At 41.8% G+C, this 20,362-nt stretch overlaps 1 protein-coding gene across 3 annotated transcripts; it reads right to left on the bottom strand.

The window, feature by feature from the left end:
• Nucleotides 1-25: 25 nt before the first annotated feature.
• DDX17 (DEAD-box helicase 17) lies at nucleotides 26-19,499 on the bottom strand. Of its 3 annotated transcripts, none has more exons than XM_067698091.1 (13): nucleotides 19,106-19,499; nucleotides 14,803-14,953; nucleotides 13,983-14,082; nucleotides 13,021-13,154; nucleotides 12,650-12,715; nucleotides 11,101-11,242; nucleotides 10,567-10,727; nucleotides 10,303-10,475; nucleotides 9,849-9,959; nucleotides 9,655-9,716; nucleotides 8,161-8,220; nucleotides 3,926-4,168; nucleotides 26-3,089 (listed from the first exon to the last, which is right to left on the bottom strand). In XM_067698091.1, exons 1-13 carry the CDS (start codon nucleotides 19,153-19,155, stop codon nucleotides 2,584-2,586), a joined length of 1,959 nt encoding a protein of 652 aa, XP_067554192.1. In that variant the 5' UTR covers nucleotides 19,156-19,499; the 3' UTR covers nucleotides 26-2,583. The 3 variants fall into 3 exon arrangements, with proteins under 3 accessions (XP_067554192.1, XP_067554193.1, XP_067554194.1); XM_067698092.1 differs by having other exon boundaries at nucleotides 3,932-4,168; nucleotides 19,106-19,498; XM_067698093.1 differs by lacking the exon at nucleotides 19,106-19,499 and adding an exon at nucleotides 18,540-18,790.
• Nucleotides 19,500-20,362: the final 863 nt, after the last annotated feature.

Here is a 20,362-nt window from a genome sequence, read left to right on the forward strand (position 1 = left end):
TTTTAAGCAATAAAAATCTCACACCTTATTGTCAAGTGTTTTATTTATACCTACAAAAGAAACAAGATGGTATCAAAAGGACAATTTACAAACTAAGAATAGTAACATAAGCTCTTAAGCTCTTAGCATCCTGTGCCTGAACATCATACATCTACAAATCTTTCAAGTCTTAACGCAACAGGAATGTGTTCAGAAACCAGCAAGGACATAAATAGAGAGCACTGATCCCAAGCAAAAGCCACCAACCTTTTAGATGAGAGAAGTCCACACAATGAATTGTTAGGGAGGGACTGGGGAGAAGCAGCCCCACAGCTTAATATAGAAATCCTTTCCCTAAATGAGTTTCAATCGTGAGTACAATAATTAGCATCAAATGAGGATTCTTCTGCTCACATTCTGAAGCAAAGGCAGAACCTGAATTATGAGTGGCAGACATAGAGGCAGAAGACTTAACTCTGGAGCTATACAGGAAAAACTACTAGATTTCAGCTGTGCTCAGGCCACAATAGCTTTTGAATTTTGGGATATGCTGTTATTTTGACTTTATGATTACAATATCCCCGGTGGAAAAAGGAAAGCAAGTAGCAGGCCAAATACCGCTTGCTTGCCCAGAGACCTTGCCCGCAAAGGGATGCTTTCAAGACTTGCAAGAGAGTAGGACACGCCCTGTGGTGGCACCTTTGTGTTAAAAAAAAATAAAATAAAATAAAAATCAGAATTTTGGTGTAGAAAAAAATGCCTATAATGGACTAATCAGTGCTTAGACGAACTTTTTTTTTTTTGGGGGGGGGGGGACACTTTGGTTTGAAAGCACAGAGCAGTGTTGCCATGTTTTTCCTGTGCCTACCGTCCTCCCTCAGCCTCAACTTCTATAAGGAAGAGAAAAAGAAGTTAAGAAAGAAGAAAGTGGGGGGGTGGGGGGAGATATCAAAGTTCTCACATGCATACATTTCAGCTTATGCTGACAACCTACCTGTATGTCGCACATTCAACCACACTTTCAGTACCCCTCAGAAACAATCCCTTCTCTCTCCCTGAAGAATTTTAAGAGGAAAACAAAAACCTCAAGTATTTAGATATTTTGATCTTACAAACCAGCAAGCAATCTCAGGCCTAAGCCAAAGAATGCAGTGGAGGCTCCCCCCTTTAACTACACTGTGAATGAACAATATCAATAACAGTATTAAAAAATTAAGTCCCACACTAGATACGAAGAGATTTCTGAGGCTGTCTGATCTCCCTGTCCTGTTACAGTGAACACAAGAGCAGAAAATTCTTTCCAGGCCCATCTGCTATATGAAGTCTCAGTAAAACGGTTGGTATTACTATGAAGGGGACAATCTCACCTACCTTTCAGGTGGAGGAAAAGTAAAAGGACTTGGACTTTAGTCCACTACCTACCTGTAAAAAGCTGAGTGCAAAAGGATGCTGAGGAAAATCTGCACCCAAAAGCTGTTACAAGCACTGCAGAGAACGGGAGTATGCAGAGAGTAAGAGTTCTTAATAAACCCTAAGACCCTTCAAGATAACTTGGCCAAAAGGGCTGAGTAGCTGGCAAAGGGTTGCTTTTACTCTAGCTCTACAAATACTGAGTTTAAAAAGAAAACCTGCCCACGGACTATACTGTTTATAATTAAACGTGGTTCTCACTCTGCAGGTGAATGCATATTTAACTGGTTCATAAATTTCCAATGAGCATTTATGTTCATTCTGCTCACAGCAGCTGTCTGGTTGGAAAATGAATTTCACAGATGGTCCCTGGTAACATGGGGAAGAAAAATAGGCAGCTTCCACCCAGATGCGGAGATGCTACATTTAACCATGACAATAAACATTTGGGATTTTTAATTTAAAGGATACACTTAAAAAAACTCAAGACTCAGCAATTTAATTTCTAACCTGACAATTAAAATGGTTATTTTTCAGTAATTGGGAAGGGGGAAGGCAGAGTGTAAGGGAGACAAAGCCAATTAGGAATTTTTAAAAAAACTGTCAAATGCATTTAACAAGCAATCAGCCAAAATGACAATGGCAAAGCACTGTCTTAAAAACTCATCAGGCCTGAGGAACCCTGTTCCAGCTTGAAAAAACATTAAAAAGCATTACAGAAAATGTGCAGGGAACTCCCTCTTGGTTTTCTATTCCAGTAACGAGAGCAATTTAAAGCACAGATGCCGTCTTCTTCTGCAGAATTCAACCCTCTACCCTCCCCCCCCGACCGTAACTCAGGACAACAAAAAATGGGCTCCCACAAAAGGGCCTAACACCTTACTTCTTCTTTTAAAGATGAAAAATAGCTCAAACATCCTCAACATGCAAGAAGCTGGGGGGAAAAATCTCTTCCAGTCGGCTATACATATATATATACTTTTACAAAATCTGTTATTACAGACTGGATCATTTTGGCAGGCAGAAAAAACCTGGCAGTGAATTCTAACTAATCTGCATGAAAGACAAATCACAATGGTTGGGAAAAAAAATTAAAAAAGAAAAAGAAAGAAAAAGGGAAGAAGAAAAAAAGGAAAAGATAGCGTTCCTTTAAATGTAGTCAAGTCTGCACAAGTCACTACCACCTGAGTGGCTTCATTTACGTGAAGGAGGAGGGGGAGGAGGAGGGGGTGGGTACTGGTAGGCAGTCTGCCCCATGTAACCTATCATATTGGTAGCTCCCGGAGGCTGTGCAAACTGTTGTGACATCAGTGGCTGTGGCTGCTGCCCAGACCGGCCCATCCCACTAAACTGCTGGCTAGAGCTCTGTGAACTTCTCCCAGTTGAGGTGGTGCTACTGGCCCCATAAGTGCCAGCACCATATTCTTGGGCTGTGTAACCACTTGTGCCATAAGCAGCTGCCCCATAGGTGCCTTGACCATAGGTGTATTGGCCTGCTTGTGCTCCAAAGGCAGAATTTGGACTTCCATAGCCACTACCGTTAGCATAACCGGCTCTATCGGTTTCACCACGATCCCGATAGCTTGCAGAGTCTCTCCGGCCACCATCTTTGACCCCTCGAAGCCTCCGGTCACACTCATCCTGATACATCAGATTGGGATTGTTGGCTGAAGAAGTGGTCCGGTATCGAGAACGACCTCCTGATGAGGACACAAGGAATTTTCAATACTACATATATGATCCAAACATAACCCCATGTAAAAATGCTACTCAGTACAAAAGTATTCAATATTCTTTCTTGATCTTTAATTAAGCGCTAGGCCAGCTTCCAAATCAGCACTTTATACTCAAAAGAATGGTAAACATTATTAAAGGATATTCAACTTCTCACCTTTTAGGCCCTTTCTTTATTTGAGGATTACCAAGAAACAGACTCTTCAAAATGTAAGAAAAATGGTAAGGACGGTTTAAAAAACAAAAAAAGGCATGCAGCTAAGTTCATACGACCACGAAGGGATCCTCTACTAGTGCACACTGGTTCTCAAATGTTGCTTCGCACACCTAACTGCATCAGAATCATCTCACAAGTTTTAGGGGAAAAGTTCAGGTTTCTAGTTCAATTCCAAACCCACTTAAAAAAAACAACTGCATTTTAAAAACCTCGAAGGGAATTCTGATGTAAAGCTTCAACATACAGCAAGTGGGGGGGAAACATCCTATCAAACCTATCAAACTTGTAGGCAGGAAACCCAGATACTACTATATTTTGCAACTGTCCAATTCAGATCCAGTAACTATGCCTGTCTCTACTACCACGAAATGGTATAAAATTACTGATTTCTCCATATGGAAAACCAAAAACCTAACACACTACTAAGGCTATGACAGGCTCCCAAACTTCGTATTGTCTTACTTAGAAGAGATTATGAAAAATTATTAAGCAACATACATTAACCTTCACTGGCTTAAAGAAACAAGGCACAATGAACACACAAAAATGATACCTTGGCAGTACCTGGAAAACTCCAGGACTTACCCTTACCCCCTCCTCCGCCGCCTCCTCTGTGGTCCACCAGCTGCATCAGTTTTGGATTGATAGCCTGATTAGCCTCTTCCAGCACTTTGATCAACTCTCTGGCCTGCTTTAGGTTCCCTGGGGTGAAGAAGGTATAGGCGGTGCCCTTGTTGGTGCTACGGGCTGTTCGGCCAATACGGTGCACATAATCCTCTGAACTGTTTGGATAGTCATAGTTGATCACAAACTTGACATCTTCCACATCTTCAAAGCCAATGATGAGTCAGTGTGTAGGTTGATGTGGCAGGGAAAGAGAAGGTAAAGGACATGCCAACAACAGGTGGGAAGCACGAATGCAGATGACAGCAAGAGGAGAGAAGATTAAGTTAGTAACCACTCTGAACAGGAACAAAAAAAGACTCATCCCAACAGAGTAAAAGAGGATTAATGATGCTTGAGACATGCAGAGGAAGCAGCATCTTTAACAGCTGTAAAATCCTAAGGAAATCCCATTCAACCATCCAAACTCCTGCCTCTTCTGTATCTTAAGCAATATACTGACAGGAGTTGTACCAAATTCCAGTTCCATCCTTTTCAAAACTGGAATGTAGAAAGTGGTACCATCATTAAGCTACAAGGCCAAATCACTTCTACTCTGTTGGGAGAAGCCTGGCAAAATCTACCAGTAATATAACAAACTTACCTTTAAACCAGTCACAGAGCAAAATGAAAAGAAAACAAAACAAAAACAAAAACAAAAACTTCATATACTTTATTACTACATTTCCATGGAAATTTAAGATATTTTAGATTAAAAATTTTTTGCTTATATTAAAAAAAAAACAAAACTGATCAGAGCCAAAGTTAAATACACACTTATTTTCCTTTGCAGAAATATCCAAATTACCTTTCCTCTTTCAATTACCACAAGAGCACATTACACTAAAATTTCACTGTACTACCAAACCCAGCTCTGCCAAATGAGGTTTTTTTCTCAACTCAAGGTTACTTCAACTCAGTCCTTGCTTCAATGATCAAAGATTGTCTATGTAACCTGGAAAATTAAACAGCCAAAGAGTGTGGGAAAAACCATGAAACCTTGAGACACAAGTTTAATGTTCTGTCCACTGCTGGGAACTGGATTGAATAACCTCCTAAAGCTTAAAGTATGTAAATGTTAGTGTAATGCTTTCAGCTAAATGTATATTTTTACCTACTTAAACAAACAAATTTAAGAATATAACAAAGAATCCTAATGTTTTGTGGAAAAAATCTGCATTTTACAAAGAATATTCAGAAAATATCCTAGATAAAACACAGATTTTTGTGATATAAATAATTAAAAAACATTCTCTGTTTGTTACCAGACCGATGCACACTCCCTCCTCCTTTGGGAAACCGCTGCAGCCGATCCCGTCTCTTTGCCTTTTATTTTTGGCGGCCTCCTTTCGAAAACTCCGCCTTCTGACACGGGACCACTGGAGCGCGGGGAGCATGCATCAAGGGTCCGTGGCAGTGAGAAGTCCCCACACACGCTCGCTCTGTGAACTGGCTTAGATGCTTCTCTGTAGCCCCATTTGGTTGCCAAGCGCCGGAGAACCTGGGTTCGGGTAAAAATTTCAGGTCCTCCAACGCCTCCCCCAAGGATAATTGGGGTGATTGTAGAAAAAAATAATTAATAAAAAAAATGTAAGTTACATCCAAAGGGTCAGACTGCATCTATTGCCCAGACTGGATTAATTTCAGGGGGAAAGGGGAGATGATTTAAAAAAAAAAAAATTCAGCTGTTGTTAAAGGGCCTGTGAAGAAAGGGGCATTATGTCTGTTTCTTATTACAATAAAGGCTCCTCAGTCTTTACTGACCCCTAAAGTCCTGAAATCACACCAGAAAGACGAGAAGGCACTTATCACAGGGGGCAGCGTGAGTCTCCGGCTAGGGTCGTTGAGGTAACAAAGGGAAAACAAAAATTTACAGGGCCAGGATGGATGTGAGACGGGGGGAATGGGGAATTATGCTCCATGACCACATCTTCAGGGCTAGGATAATGCTCCTTACTCACTCCCACTGTGTATGACCACAGGCAGCAGAGCAGGTTGAATTATTGCACTGGATGCACAGATGTGTGCTTTCCTAGCAGAAAGCACTGGGGACTGGAGTCAACAGTTCAGCTATCAACACTTGGGAATACTTCTGGAAGGGTTCAATAGTGGGCAGACATAGTGCAAGTTCTTCATACTAGAAAGGTGTCTTGCGTGTGCACAGATAAAGCTGGCTGAGGGCACATAAGAGCAAGCGCAGAATTTGTTTCTCTCCAGTCTAGTCTAGCCTGCCCTGATGTTATTTGTGCACTGTCACAATATTACCTTGGTGTCTTTAGAGGAAGATGCTGTTGCAGGGTAAGAAATCAAAAAGTTAATGTTTTGGCCAGCTGCCCAGGGTAAGAACTTTTTGTCTGACAAGCCCTATGACATGGCCTGAATCTCCAATCACTAATTGGGAGGGGCTGAGACTAGTCAATAGGCTCATCTAGAGCTGCTTCGGGCCAATGTAGATTTGCCTCGGCCATGTACTGAGTGATCTGCAGCTGCTATCAAAGCTTCTGTTAAAAAACAAAACAAAATCAATTCAATACTTTTAGTTTAACAGTGTGTAGTTTAAACAAAAAAAGGAAAAATAAAAAATATCCCACTGGAAAGGGAATAAACAGTGGTTTCCGGAGGATGACTATTATAAAATTAAGGGAATCGAAGAACTTACCTGAAGGGAACATTTAAGAGGCCATCGCTCGACAGGAAGTGAAAAAAGGCCTGGTGACTCAGCTGAAAATTGCACCCCTGTCTAATGAGGTAGAAGCCTTCACTTTCCAGGATCTTGTAGGACCTTGGTCAGCATTCTGCCATTTTGGTGGGTTTTCCCCTTCCTTTTGATTTTTTACAAGGCAGCAAACAAAGGGGCCCAAAACAAGCACTGATGCTGAGTAACAAGAAACAGACTCAGATACCTTCCCTCTCCCCTCTCTTGGATGAGTGGGGGTGGGACGAAGAGTCTATAAGTTATTCTAATGGCAGCCAATTGATTTGGTTTAGAAATGCAGGGGGACATGGAACAAATATTTTAAATTGTCTAGGCAAGATGCACAAAGAAGCTACCAGCACATAGCAAGCCTGTTTAAAAACCACCATCACTGAAAGCTTTTATGTAAACTGCTTTCAGGCCTCAGCCTCTTCTCCCAACAGGTCCAAGTTCTAACCGCACAGATCCAGACATGACCTCAGAGGGCAGAGACAATTTTTCAGTCATGGCTGCAAGTCACCACCTCTGAAGGAGGGAATGATGAGTGCAATGTTTAAAAAGCCTTCATTACTTTTGTATTCCAGTTTGAATACTTGCTCTCTTTATGTTGAATATCATAAGGGAATATGGTGCTTCTCGCCTTCCTGGGCAAGAAATTAGTATCTGTCAATAATTTAAAAATATCTTTGTGACAGAAATACTCTATCATTTTTAAAAATATAATAAGTTTTGAGTTACACCTGTTTTTCTCAGAATAATGGGCTAAAGTACCACAAAATATCTCTGAATACCTTAAATCGTAATGGGTTGAAAACTCCAGAACATCAACTTCAAATTAAGTTCTTCAATCGGAAGACAGCGCATCGATGATATGAGTATGGGTGGGAGGAGGGGATAACTGAGTGCTCATGATAGTTTTACTTCAGTAAATTAAATTGGGCAATGCAGATTTAATTGCTGAAAGATATCATATCTATAGATTTACTAAATCCCAAGAATACATTAGCACTTATGGAATTGGACATCTGCAGATAGATTGGTAAAGGGGAAAAAAATAACTGAAGAAACTAGCTTCTAATAGCTAGGTTCAATTGGGCTCATTTTATTCACCCAGAATATAGAATAAAACCAGGAAGAAGTTGAGCTGTGCAAATGAACGTCTCCTCTCCCTCTACCAGTTTAAACAGTCATGCCTAGGCCTTGCTGCAGACCAAAGCCTGTTTGTTAGGAGCAGGAAGAGACTTTGAAAATAAAAGGAAAAAAACCCCCCAAAACAAACTAAAAACCCACCAAGGTTAAAAAAAATCATGGGGGGAAGGGGAATCACGTACTTTGTATGTAATTCTTCTCTTTTAAATATTTATCTAAACACACGTATATGCAACTCTAATGTGAAAAGACAAGCAAATCTTTTAACCAAAAGATACATATACCATTGACAGAGACACCTATCTATACAAACCTAGCCCACGGGAGGCTACATCTGTGGCAATGAGAATGGGAGCCTTTCCAGAACGGAACTCTGCAAAACAAGGATAGTACCATGAAAGCAAGTTATAAAATTAAGGCTACACCGTGATATATCTTAAAAAATGACCAAATAAACATTCCCAGCTATCTGGCCTTCTTACCCTATCATATTAAAACTTCAAGTAATGGTGTAAGAACACACCAAGCTCTTCTAAATTTAAAGATAATAGTAATTCTTTTGAAAATATTTATTATACTCACCTTTAGCACAGGAGCAATAGATCAAAAAATTTACCTCTAATAATGAAATACCATTAAAACGGTGTGGCAATGTGTAACAGAATTAACATGAGGTGGAAATTTTCTTCCCTTAAATTATGACAGCAAAGTTGTCTCCCAAATAAAACAACACCAAAAGTGGGGGTGGGGGAGGGGGTATGAAAAGGGAGGAAGTTTAAAAGATGTGGAATGGGGCTTCCCTGGTGGCACAGTGGTTGAGAGTCTGCCTGCCGATGCAGGGGACATGGGTTCGTGCCCCGGTCTGGGAGGATCCCACGTGCCGCGGAGCCGCTGGGCCCGTAAGCCATGGCCGCTGAGCCTGCGCGTCCGGAGCCTGTGCTCCGCAACGGGAGAGGCCACAGCAGTAAGAGGCCAGCGTACCACCAAAAAAAAAAAAAAAGACGTGGAATGAAAGGAGAAACCATTAACTTTGCCCTGTGAAATAACAGAATATATATACTGGTCTCTGCCCTCAGTTCCTGGCACAGAGCTCCTAAAACCCTTGTAAAACAGGGATGCTAGGAGAATCTTTTATTCTAATACTTAAGTCTTTGACCCTGGTCCCTGAACAAGAGTTCCTAAACAAGAACAAGACAGGAATCTTTGTTCTAGTGAAAAGACACTTGATGGGCTCCAGAATAGCTCCTGGATGGATGCTGTTCACCAGAAAGACCAAGCCATGATCAGAGAAGCTTGGAACTTTGAGCCCCACTCTGAAGAGGAGAGGAGAGGAGAGGGAGACTGAGTTAACGTGATGAAGCCTCTATTAAAAGCCCACAAGTATGGGATGTGGGGAGCTTTCAGGCTGGTGTACATATCTATAAAGACAAGACCTCATTAGATAAAGGGTGGTCTAAGTGGTGAAAAAGTGGTGTAAAGAGCCAGCACTAATGACCTTGAAGTATGGTGATGACAAAAATGCCCCCAATATTCAATTAACTAGAGCAGAGCTAGGCAAACCCTGGTCTTTGGGTCAAATCTGGCACAATGCCTATTTTTGCAAATAAAGTTTTGCTGGAACACAGCCAGGCTATCTCTTTACATAATGCCTATGGCCATTTTTGTGCTACAACAGCAGAGTTTAACAGTTGTGACACAAAACACTATACAGTCTGCAAAGCCGAAAATATTTACTACCTGGCTCTTTACAGAAAGTGTGCCAATCCCTGAAACAGAGTGTAAGAACAATGCTTAGTTTTGAACTCACCATTAAGTACCCAATCTCTTTCTGGTTGACTCTTGTCTCCATGGATACACATAGCTGGCCAACTGTCAGAAGAAAAGAGCAAAGTACATGTTTGGCATTGCTGAAATATTATACAACATTCACAACACCAATTTAGAAATTCCTACTGAACTATAAAATCTGAGGCAAATTAATTACCTCAGTGCTGCACTCACCCATCTCTGCGCATCCTTCGAGTGAGGTCATCACAGCGTCTTTTCGTCTCTACAAATATTATTGTCTTATTTTCCTTTTCAGCCATTATTTCCTCCATGAGTTGGATCAACCTGAAAACAAGACCAAACAATTCAGTCATCCAGAGAAGACCCCCTACACATCACGCAGAAGCTATCTTTGCATTATCAACCCTCCAAAGCTTTAGTACTTTCTTTTCAAATTACTTTCTCTATAGCTGGTAATTATCAGAACTGGGATTCAAATCCAAGGATCCAGAATCCTTGCCTTTAACCACAAGCTCTGATGAATAATATAAAGAATGGATTGTTGGAAAGCTAGCAATGCTTTTAATGTTTTCAAGCCTAAAAAATACTGGCGTCTATAACACTTTAGTTTTGGAGGATTATTAGGAAAGGTTTATCAGCATCATCAAAACAGTGAAATCTTTCATACTTGTGGTCTTTTTCACTTTCCATGCAGACATCCACAATCTGGAGGATGTTGTGGTTGGCACTCAACTCCAGATTGCCTACGTTGATCTGGGTGTAATCACGAAGGAAATCCTCTGCAAGCTGTCTTACTTCTTTTGGCCAGGTTGCACTCCACATTAATGTCTGCCTATCAGGCTATCCGGAAAGGAATGGAAAGGCTTTCTTTTAGATTAAGTAACTACTACAGGCAAAGGGTATAAGACAACGAATTATCAGCTTTACACACCCTGATTTGGTCAACAATTTTACGAATCTGGGGTTCAAAGCCCATGTCAAGCATTCTGTCAGCCTCATCCAGTACAAGGTAAGTACATCGGCGAAGATTTGTCTTTCCTGACTCCAGGAAATCTATCAGGCGGCCAGGAGTAGCTATACAGATCTCAACACCTGTAAAACAAATCCAAAGATCTATCCAACGAAGAATTCTTTACACACTGTTCAAGCCTCAGCAAACTAAGAAGCACCAACTCTGGTGGTTGTACCCAGTGCCGCAGAGCACTAACTAAATTTTAACACAGTGCCTGGAAAAGCATGATGTAACAAAAATTTATGTATAATCATCCGAACCTCGACAAAGTTTAAGTCTAGTCACACTGAACTTCCCTAAAATAGCATTTTAACCATATTTGAGAATTGCTAAGCTGCTGAAATACTCATCTCCCCCCACCAACCAGAATCCACTGTTTTCTTCAATTTCACGTACAGAAATTGGTAAAATGAGAGAAACTAATAATTCTTAAACACTAATTTTTTAAATTACCTCTCTCCAAGTCTCGAATCTGGGGACCTTTAGGAGCACCTCCATAAATGCAAGTGCTCTTCAATCTAGAACATTTGCCATAGTCATCAGCCACCTGCTGTACCTGCTGGGCAAGCTCTCTGGTAGGAGCCAGAACTAGACACTAAAACAAACAAACAAACAAATCACTTGAGACACCTATCTCAAGTTTAAGGAGGAAAAGAAAAGTACAAAAAGGTTATTTAATTCTCTATTGTTTAATTTGGTACTTTCAAGTTTGTGATGGGGTGAGGAGTTGGGAAGGCAGGGGGTCTAAGACAGTGCACTGGAGTGTGGCAAAAATTATGAGAACTAATACTTGGCATGTGGTATGATGGTTGACTTTTGACACATGATTCATTACCGTTATGTGTGCTATGTAAGTAGATTTACAGACTGTATTACCTAGTTTTAACTAAACAATTCACAAAATGAGTAAGTAGCTATAAAATATTCCTGCAAAACCATGGATTAAATATTAGAAACAAACTGGGAGATTGGGATTGACATATATACACTAATATGTATGAAATAGATAACTAATGACAACCTGCTGTATAGCACAGGGAACTCCACTTCGCTGTACAGTAGAAACTAACACAGCATTGTAAATCAACTGTATCCCAATTAAAGAAAAAAAAAAAAGAAACAGATGAACAGGAAATGAGCAAAGCTGACACTTTTCTGACATCAAGTTTAAGCTCTTAGCCAGGCACATTAGACAAAAACAAGGATGACTTATACACAACGTGACAAGAAGTTGGCCAAAAAATACAAAATTAAGACACTTTGAAACAGTTATCATATATACTGTTAACAATGGCTCTCACTCGGTGTACTGATCCATTAGACATTAACTAATGACAATAAAGCTAACTCTATTAGCCATATGGAATACATATTATGTTAATGAAAGGTAATGCATTATTTCTTGTTGTGAATACACTGAGACACACTCTAATAATGTATTCATAAACATATAGTGAGTGCAAGCTCTATTAAAAAAAAAGTTAAGAATGTACATTCAAAATGTTTGAAGACCACTACTGAAATCTTACAGTAAATAGCATAAATGAAAATGATCAAACAAGAAAATCATGCTGCTCTGTAAACATTTACAGACGCATCACTTAACCATAGAGAATACACATCCGAAACCCGACTCAGCCACAGGGCAAGGATCTCATTTCATACTTTTTTATCCCTCATAGCATCAATGAGCAATTAAGAATTGCACTTGAATTTAATGCAGAGTAAATGCCTCTATATGAAGGTAATGGGCATAACTGGTAAAAGTACGAGTAGTTCAAATTCAAGCTCAGCCATTTAATTCCTATATGACCCTGGGCAAGTCATTTAATTGCATTGTGTCTAAAATTTATCAGTAAGATAGACATAATCTCTCTTCCGGATACAGAAGGTAGGGTTGAGAATGAAATCTGAGAACATATGTAAAGCACAGTGCCTGAAACACAATAATCATTAAGTTGTAGTCATTCTTAGAAGTGTAAACAAACTGAAACACACTTACAATTGGGCCATCTCCTCTTTCCAAGTAAGGCTGGTGGTTAATATGAACAATAGCAGGCAGCAAATACTGGGGTGGGGGGAAAGAAGGACAGTATTATACCAAAACTAAGCCATTATATTAATTGTTCTAAATTATCACAGTAATTGATAATGCCTAAGTAACTAGGAAAGGGAAAACAGAACTCACAACTGTTACACACATGTGCAATGTATATTTGAACACAAAATGCTTCCACATATTTCAGATACCTAAAAAAGCTGAAATATTATCCCTATCTGAATTAGAATTTCAAGAATTGAGAACATATGGAGTATTTACAATAGCAAAATAAGTTACCACAATATTAAAAATCTTCCCTTGCTGGTACATACCGCCAATGTCTTCCCAGAGCCAGTCTGAGCAATGCCCACCATATCCCGGCCACTAAGAGCCAAGGGAAATCCCTGGCACTGAATTGGAGTTGGTTCTGTGAAGTGCTGATCCATCAACACATCCATTACGTATTCTGTACGAAAATCGATATTACTACTTTAAGTAAAACTAAGGACCCACAGCCAAAAGAAATTTAAAAAACTGTTAAGCTCATTGAAGGGAGGATTTACCCAGCTTTACATCTCTCCAAGTATTGTTTTTTTCTTCAGTACTGAATCTTTGACCTGTTACTTACTACTTCTCAAGAAGGCTACTGCCACAGCCATCTACCCTTACCCTCGAAAACTTGAAAACCACTGCTCTGAAGTATTTAACATGGTAATGACTACCATGGTACATGGTAGTCACTTATTGTTTATCTAATTCAAATTTTAACCAGCTAGAAAGCAATTTCATTTTGCTGTTTTCTAAAAAGTAGAGGCAAAATCCCAGGGAAAGATGGGGGAAAAAAGCAAAAAACCCAAAAAGTTCTAAGCAGGGAACACATGAGCATTAAAAATAAAACAAGGCTTCCCTGGTGGCGCAGTGGTTGAGAGTCCGCCTGCCGATGCAGGGGACGCAGGTTTGTGCCCCGCTCCGGGAACATCCCCCATGCCGCGGAGCGGCTGGGCCCCTGAGCCATGGCCGCTGAGCCTGCGCGTCCGGAGCCTGTGCTCCGCAATGGGAGAGGCCACTGCAGTAAGAGGCCGCGTACCGCAAAAAAAATAATAAAAACAAAACAAAAACCCAAAACCACAAACACACACACACAAACAAAAACCCCCAAAAACCTTTGTGAAAGGTTTCTACTTATCTTTTCAACAAAATCCTGAGCCTGGGTCAAAACCTTTAAATAACCTATGACCACACTGACTGTTCAAGCTAAATTAACAATTAAGATACTGGATTGAAAAACACTTACGTGGGAAGTTAGCATGATGGAAGGCAAACACAGGTTTAGGACAAACATCGCCTCCTCTCACTGTAATCTCTTTCTTTCGGCGTAGTTCATCAACCTCATACTATGTAAGACAACAAAGTAAGACAAATCAGTAAACAAGTTATTCTAAACATGCAAAACTTTATGTTCCAAAACAGCAGAACAATTATCATCAAATCCACAATTACATTGGAAAATATGTATAACACTTCTTATAGTGCTTTCATATGTGTTCAGCTTCATCCAACTCTGAGTCAATGAGGCAGGTTAGCAACCGTTCCATTTTCCACGAGAAAACAGTTACTCAGAAAGATTAGTAAACTGCCCAAGGCCAGAAGTAGGAAGAGGGAGAAAATGTGGAACTTAGGACCAAGTGCTCTTTCCTTACACTTTCTTCTGAACAAGTTACCATGTCATGCGTAAAGTCCAAAATAATCATGAGGTTAAAAATACAAACCCGAGTAAAAGCCAATGTTTTAAATTTTTAATTTACTTCATAGATGAAAAGACATGATACCTCATATACAGCTAAAATCACATAACAAATTGGTTGGAAAATATAACCAACAAATGAGAACCAAGTAATACATTAGGTATTACTGGTTTCTCTTGTATCAGCAATCCTAACAAGAACCAAGGAAAGTACCACCACACTAGACTAAAACATATAACAAAAAACAAAACACAACACAAAAACATGTAACAGCAATGGCTGTAGATAAGTATACTCTGGCTAACGTACCTACTTGGTTCATTACTGTATAAGAAAAAAAAGTAAATAGATAAAACCCCCCAAACTTACCGGAGTCAGCCTTGCCACTTCTGGATGTTCAACGTAAAAATTCTTCTCAAACTTGGGGAGCTCACTCAAATCCCACTTCTTTTTACGTAAACGCTCCCCAGGATTACCAAACTTCTTCGGGGGAAGGCCACCACCACCTCTTGCTCCAAACCTAGAAACACCAACATTTTTAGCTTTTTAGTGTTTTTAAAGCAAAATATCTTAGGTGCCACAAAAACATGTAAAAAGATGGGACTCTTGGGCTTCCCTGGTGGCGCAGTGGTTGAGAGTCCGCCTGCCGATGCAGGGGACATGGGTTCGTGCCCCGGTCCGGGAAGATCCCGCATGTCGCGGAGCAGCTGGGCCCGTGAGCCATGGCCGCTGAGCCTGCGGGTCCGGAGCCTGTGCTCCGCAACGGGAGAGGCCACAACAGTGAGAGGCCCGCGTACCACAAAAAAAAAAAAAAAAAAAAAAAAAGATGGGACTCTTAAGATACTACCAGCCCCCTCCAAAAAAATATTTACTTGTAAAGTGCTTAAAACAGTATCTGGCATAGTAAACACTCAGTACAAGCTGGCCTAATTGTATTCATTTAACAAATAGTTACTGGGTACCAACTATGTACCAGGTACTGTTTTAAGTGGTGCTAGAGATATTAAAGTGAATAGAAGTCTCTACTCTTATGTAATATTCTGAAATGTAGGTAAGTGAGGACATAAAAGTTTAAATTAGGGCAAAATTGTGGACAGGAAGAAAAACAGTTCAAGTGGCTCCATACTTGGAACGGCTTCTTGAACCCCTTACCCCTTTATACTGTGATGAGCACTCCTTTTGCCTGCTCATCTGCTAAGGAAAACTACTAGGACCCCTAAAAGACTGGTAGGCTAGGCTTCACCTTTAGTTTATGCTAATGAATGGCCAGGGCAAAAATTTATAATCTTTCCTACCACTTTATCTCCACCTTTATCTTCTTTCTCCTTTCTGTTCACAGGCAAATAGTACTATTAACTATAAATTTGCTAAAAGAACCATTAATAAGGCTTATTTAAGGTCTTTAAATCTCTATTTAAAAATCAATCTTTTTGCTTTACCTTTCACAACATACAAGTTCAACTGGAATACAAATGTGGCCATTAGCCGAACTTGATATTCTACTTTTCCTAGAAGAATCCCAACACTAAGATGGTCTTCATTTCTGTATTTCAACCTATTAAGGTGCAGGGCGTTGTCTGATGGACAAATAATATACAGTATGTTTTCTACCCCATTTCCTTACTCCTGAAAATACACTGAATTTAATTTTTTTCCACTCTAAGTCAATCATATCCTCTTCCAAGTGGTTCCACTTAATAATCAACAGGCAGGGCTTCCCTGGTGGCGCAGTGGTTGAGAGTCCGCCTGCCGATGCAGGGGACACGGGTTCGTGCCCCGGTCCGGGAAGATCCCACTGCCGCGGAGCGGCTGGGCCCGTGAGCCACGGCCGGCCGCTGAGCCTGCGTGTCCGGAGCCTGTGCTCCGCAACGGGAGAGGCCACGGCAGTGAGAGGCCCGCGTACCGCAAAAAAAAAAGAAAAAAAAAAGGCATAACTTGGCTGATTCCATTTATACTACTGCTGATCAATACCTATGACACCTTCAATATGCCCTCAGGCTTAAGACTGAACAGACCTAAAACTACATGGGTTGACCCCTCCCCCCTCACTTGCAAGTGAAGCAACTAACACAATTTTAAATAAGGTGCTCTACAAATAAAAAAGCCAAGTCATTAGATTGTCAGTCTTGCAAAGAATAAAAATGACCCAAGACCAATTTTCAGAGATTGGCTGCCTAATTATATAAATTTATGTGATTCCTAGAAGATGCCATTTCAATGCTGCTGCTGTTGCATTCCAGCGCTACCCAGACCTTAAAATAACGACCTAGAACAGAACTTAGAGCCTTTTCTCTTGTAGAATTTGAGTATATTTGTGCCACCATTTAAAGATGCACATATCCTAACCCCCTGCATACCATGCTGCTCATTTAATGTTTTTACCGAGTATTAAGTTTAATTTGGCTTGCAATAAATACCAGTTTTGAAGATTTGTACATTAACATGCAAAATCAAGGTAGTTTAAATGTACAATGCACATTTGTACTGTCCGTGTACGTACACTACCTCACTCATTCCCCTTTCAAAACAATAATCCATTTCAGCTCTGTTCAGTTCAGGACAAACAGCAGCAATTCAAATAACACAGGAAATTTCATAGTAAAGGTAGAATCAGGGCACAGACCACATTAAAGAGTGCCATTTTGTTTGAAATGAATTATTTCTAAAGTCTTTTTTAATGTCATCTGACACTTAAGAGTCAATATGGGTGGGGTAAACTAAGAATGGATCAGTAATTCACTTTTTCCTCTTTTCAAATAATGAACTTTTATTATTAAAGCATATATACAGTAAGATATTAAACCAAACACCCACGGTAAAAAAAACCCACCATTATCAGTACCTTGGTAGCCTCCATGTGCCTATTTCAAGTTTACAATCCCCATCATAACTAGTACCTCGAATTTTAACCATTGCGTTGTTTTTTGGTCTTGTCCTATTTGTTAGTGTCCTTATATGTTATTCTTCTAGCACAACTTGTTTTACTTAACATTATATTTGTGAATCATCCAATCATCCATGTTGATACAAGTTTTTCTTTTTCACTGCTGTACTGCAGTCTTATTGCACTTTAGTTTATGCTAATGAATTTATCCAGACATTTGAGCTGTTCCTAATACTGTCATGAACAACACTGTTATAAACATGGATACCGGGGTAGGTGTACAGGGTTTCTCTAGGCCTAAGAGTCTAGGGTATAAAGCTTAAGAGAGGAATTCTGGGTCATCTTCATTTTACTACGTAACATTAAGTTCTTTTTCCTAAGTGGTTGTACTGAAATTCACTTCTAAATTTAGCTATACTGTGAAACACTAAGCAAACATTTCCACTTACAGCCCTCCGACTTTAACGCTAAAATCAAATATTTTCCTTCATAACAAGGTATAAGTAAAAGCAATCCTTTTTAGTTAGTAAATTAAGAGATAATTGAAGAGCTTGTGACTAGAAGGTCTGGTACTTGTGTATCTGAACCACAAGACAAAAATGTTTGAGAAAACAGCATTAACAGAATGCCTACTACAGAGAGACAATTACACACAGTATCTCAATTCTGGAGAACAATGCAAAGGCAATTACTATCCCCATCTTCAGATGAGAAAATCGGCTCACAAAGGTTCAGGATCTTGCCCAATGTCACCCACACTCATATATATATTAAGAAGTGGCGTCACATAAACTTTTTATGCATAGATAAAACTTTTATTACAAAAAAGTAAACAGCATAAGTCAACACGGATCTCTAAAGCAACTTTTTCCTTTAACGGTGTAGGGGGGGACACATTAAGACTTGTATCTCAGTATCTGGGAGGACTCCAGGTTTAACCCTGTTAACTTCCAACCCAATAACCGTGGCATTACAACATCAAAAATTTTCAAGCTAGGCCGAGAAGTTAATGCTTCAGTCCAATTAGAGAAGGAAAAAAAAAAAAAGACTGAAACATTAAAAAAAAAACCAAAACCCTGTAATAACGACCAAACCAAAAACTCCCTCCCCCCAAACGACCATTTAGAGGGCAAGTAATCCCATCGCTTTGCATTTCAATGTGCTTCCATCGAATTATTTTAAAATACGACTAAAGGTAATTTTTAAATATTTTAAAGACTACCAGTCAGCCTCTTAGTCTCTAGTTTCAAGCCAGGTTTCCAGTTCCATGAACAGGGAAGCCATTTCGCGTAAAAGATTTTCCCAGGCTGAACTCGGAGACCTCATCCTCTTCTCTCAGCAAGAACATCCGAGTTTCACGGATGAACACTAGGCCTGGAGAGATCAAATGACTTGCTCAAATCGGCCGGGCTCGAAAGCCGGGAAACGAAGGAGGCCCGGGCCGAGTTGGCGGCGGCCAGGCCTCCCCTCCTGCTCCCCGCGGGGCTGAGGCCGGGCCGCGCCGCGCCACGACGACCGTCCGCAAGCAGGGGCTGGGGCGTCGCCAAGCCGCCGCCCCCCCTGCCGGGTCACCAGTGACCCGGGGGCCCAGGCCCACCCAGAGGCCCGCGCTCTAAACCGGTATTACGTCCCGGGTCGCCTCGCCTCCCACAGTTGGGAGCGTCGCTCCCACGCTCGCAGTCAGCTCTAAAGTCTTCCGCTCGACCGCAGACTGCGGTCTCCTCAGGAAGCAACCTCCTCCCCGCCCCGCGGGCTCACAAGGCCTTTCCTCTCCTCCTCCCCCCTTACCCTCCACGGTCACGATCCCGGTCCCGGTCCCCAAAGCCGCCTCCGCGCATGGTCCCAAATGGATAGAGATCTGGGAGCGGGGCACGGATGGCCGGGCTCGGGAGGGCCTGCGGCTCCGGTCTAGTGACGACCGATGGCGGCGGCGCCTCCGCTGTTGGGGCGGCGGCAGGCGCGGCGCTTTCTCGCTCCGACGCGCTGTCTCCCGTCGCAGACGCCACCGTCGCCGCCTCTCTCGTCGGAGACGGGAGCAAAACACAGAGAATCGGGGTTACAGAAGCACTGGGTAGGTTTGGCTACGCTCAAACCCGGCAGTGCCGCGGTTTAGGCGTCTCCTTCCTTCCCAGCGACTGCACAAAATGGCGGCCGACGCTGAGACGGCTCCAGCTTAACGCTACGTACGCCGGAGACGATACGTAAACAGCGTCGCGGAATAGCTCGCGGGCTTCACAGAGTACTACGAGTATTCTTGGAAGCATTTTACGTCAGTTGCGGAGGCGGGCGCACTTTGCGGTCGGGAGCCAAAAAACAAAGTACGGATCAGGCGTAGAGTTCTCGCACCACCTGAACCAGAACTAGGGGTAGGGAGGGGAGGGGGACAGCGACGTAACATTCTTTGCGTCGTTAGCCGGCCCACTATTGCGAAGATGCGCTGTGTGCGTAACGCATTCTGTTTAGAGAATAGAGGATTTTGCCGGGTTCCGACACGGGACGGAACACTGGCCTGCTTGTGTAAGTTGCCTTGCAGAGACAATAACTGTCCTCCATATTGAAGGCGTCAAGTTTCAGGGTCTCCAGGTGCCAAACGCCCACGAGCGTCTTCAGGGTCCCTGGCTGGCTCCCCAAGATGGTCCTATCAGCCATCTGGCCCCGGCGCCCTGGGCCTTGCGGGTCTGGCCGCGCGCCCCGGCGCCATTTCCTATCGGTTGCCTCTCGCTGTGCTGTCGACGGCGGCCATGATGGATGTCCCTTGTCGGTTCTTAACGGGAGTTGGTCAGGCGCCGACGTCCCAGCTGAGTTAGATCACTCTCTGCTACGCTTGGTTCACACTGGAGTGCATTTTCTGAACAGAATATTTACACTGTCCCCGGCTGAGCACATTTAGCTAACAAAGAACCGAAATGTGGGTGGAGACCTTCTTAAGGTAGACGCTGAGGCCCCTTGGCCGCCATTAAGTGGCGCTGCCTCAGGAGGCCCGTGACAGGCCCCTAGTACCCTCCCGAGACGAAAACGTTTAAAAGCGGTGGTCTTGAGACCCTG

Source organism: Pseudorca crassidens, chromosome 11, assembly GCF_039906515.1.
Source record: "Pseudorca crassidens isolate mPseCra1 chromosome 11, mPseCra1.hap1, whole genome shotgun sequence".
In the NCBI taxonomy this organism is placed as follows: Eukaryota; Metazoa; Chordata; class Mammalia; order Artiodactyla; family Delphinidae; genus Pseudorca; species Pseudorca crassidens.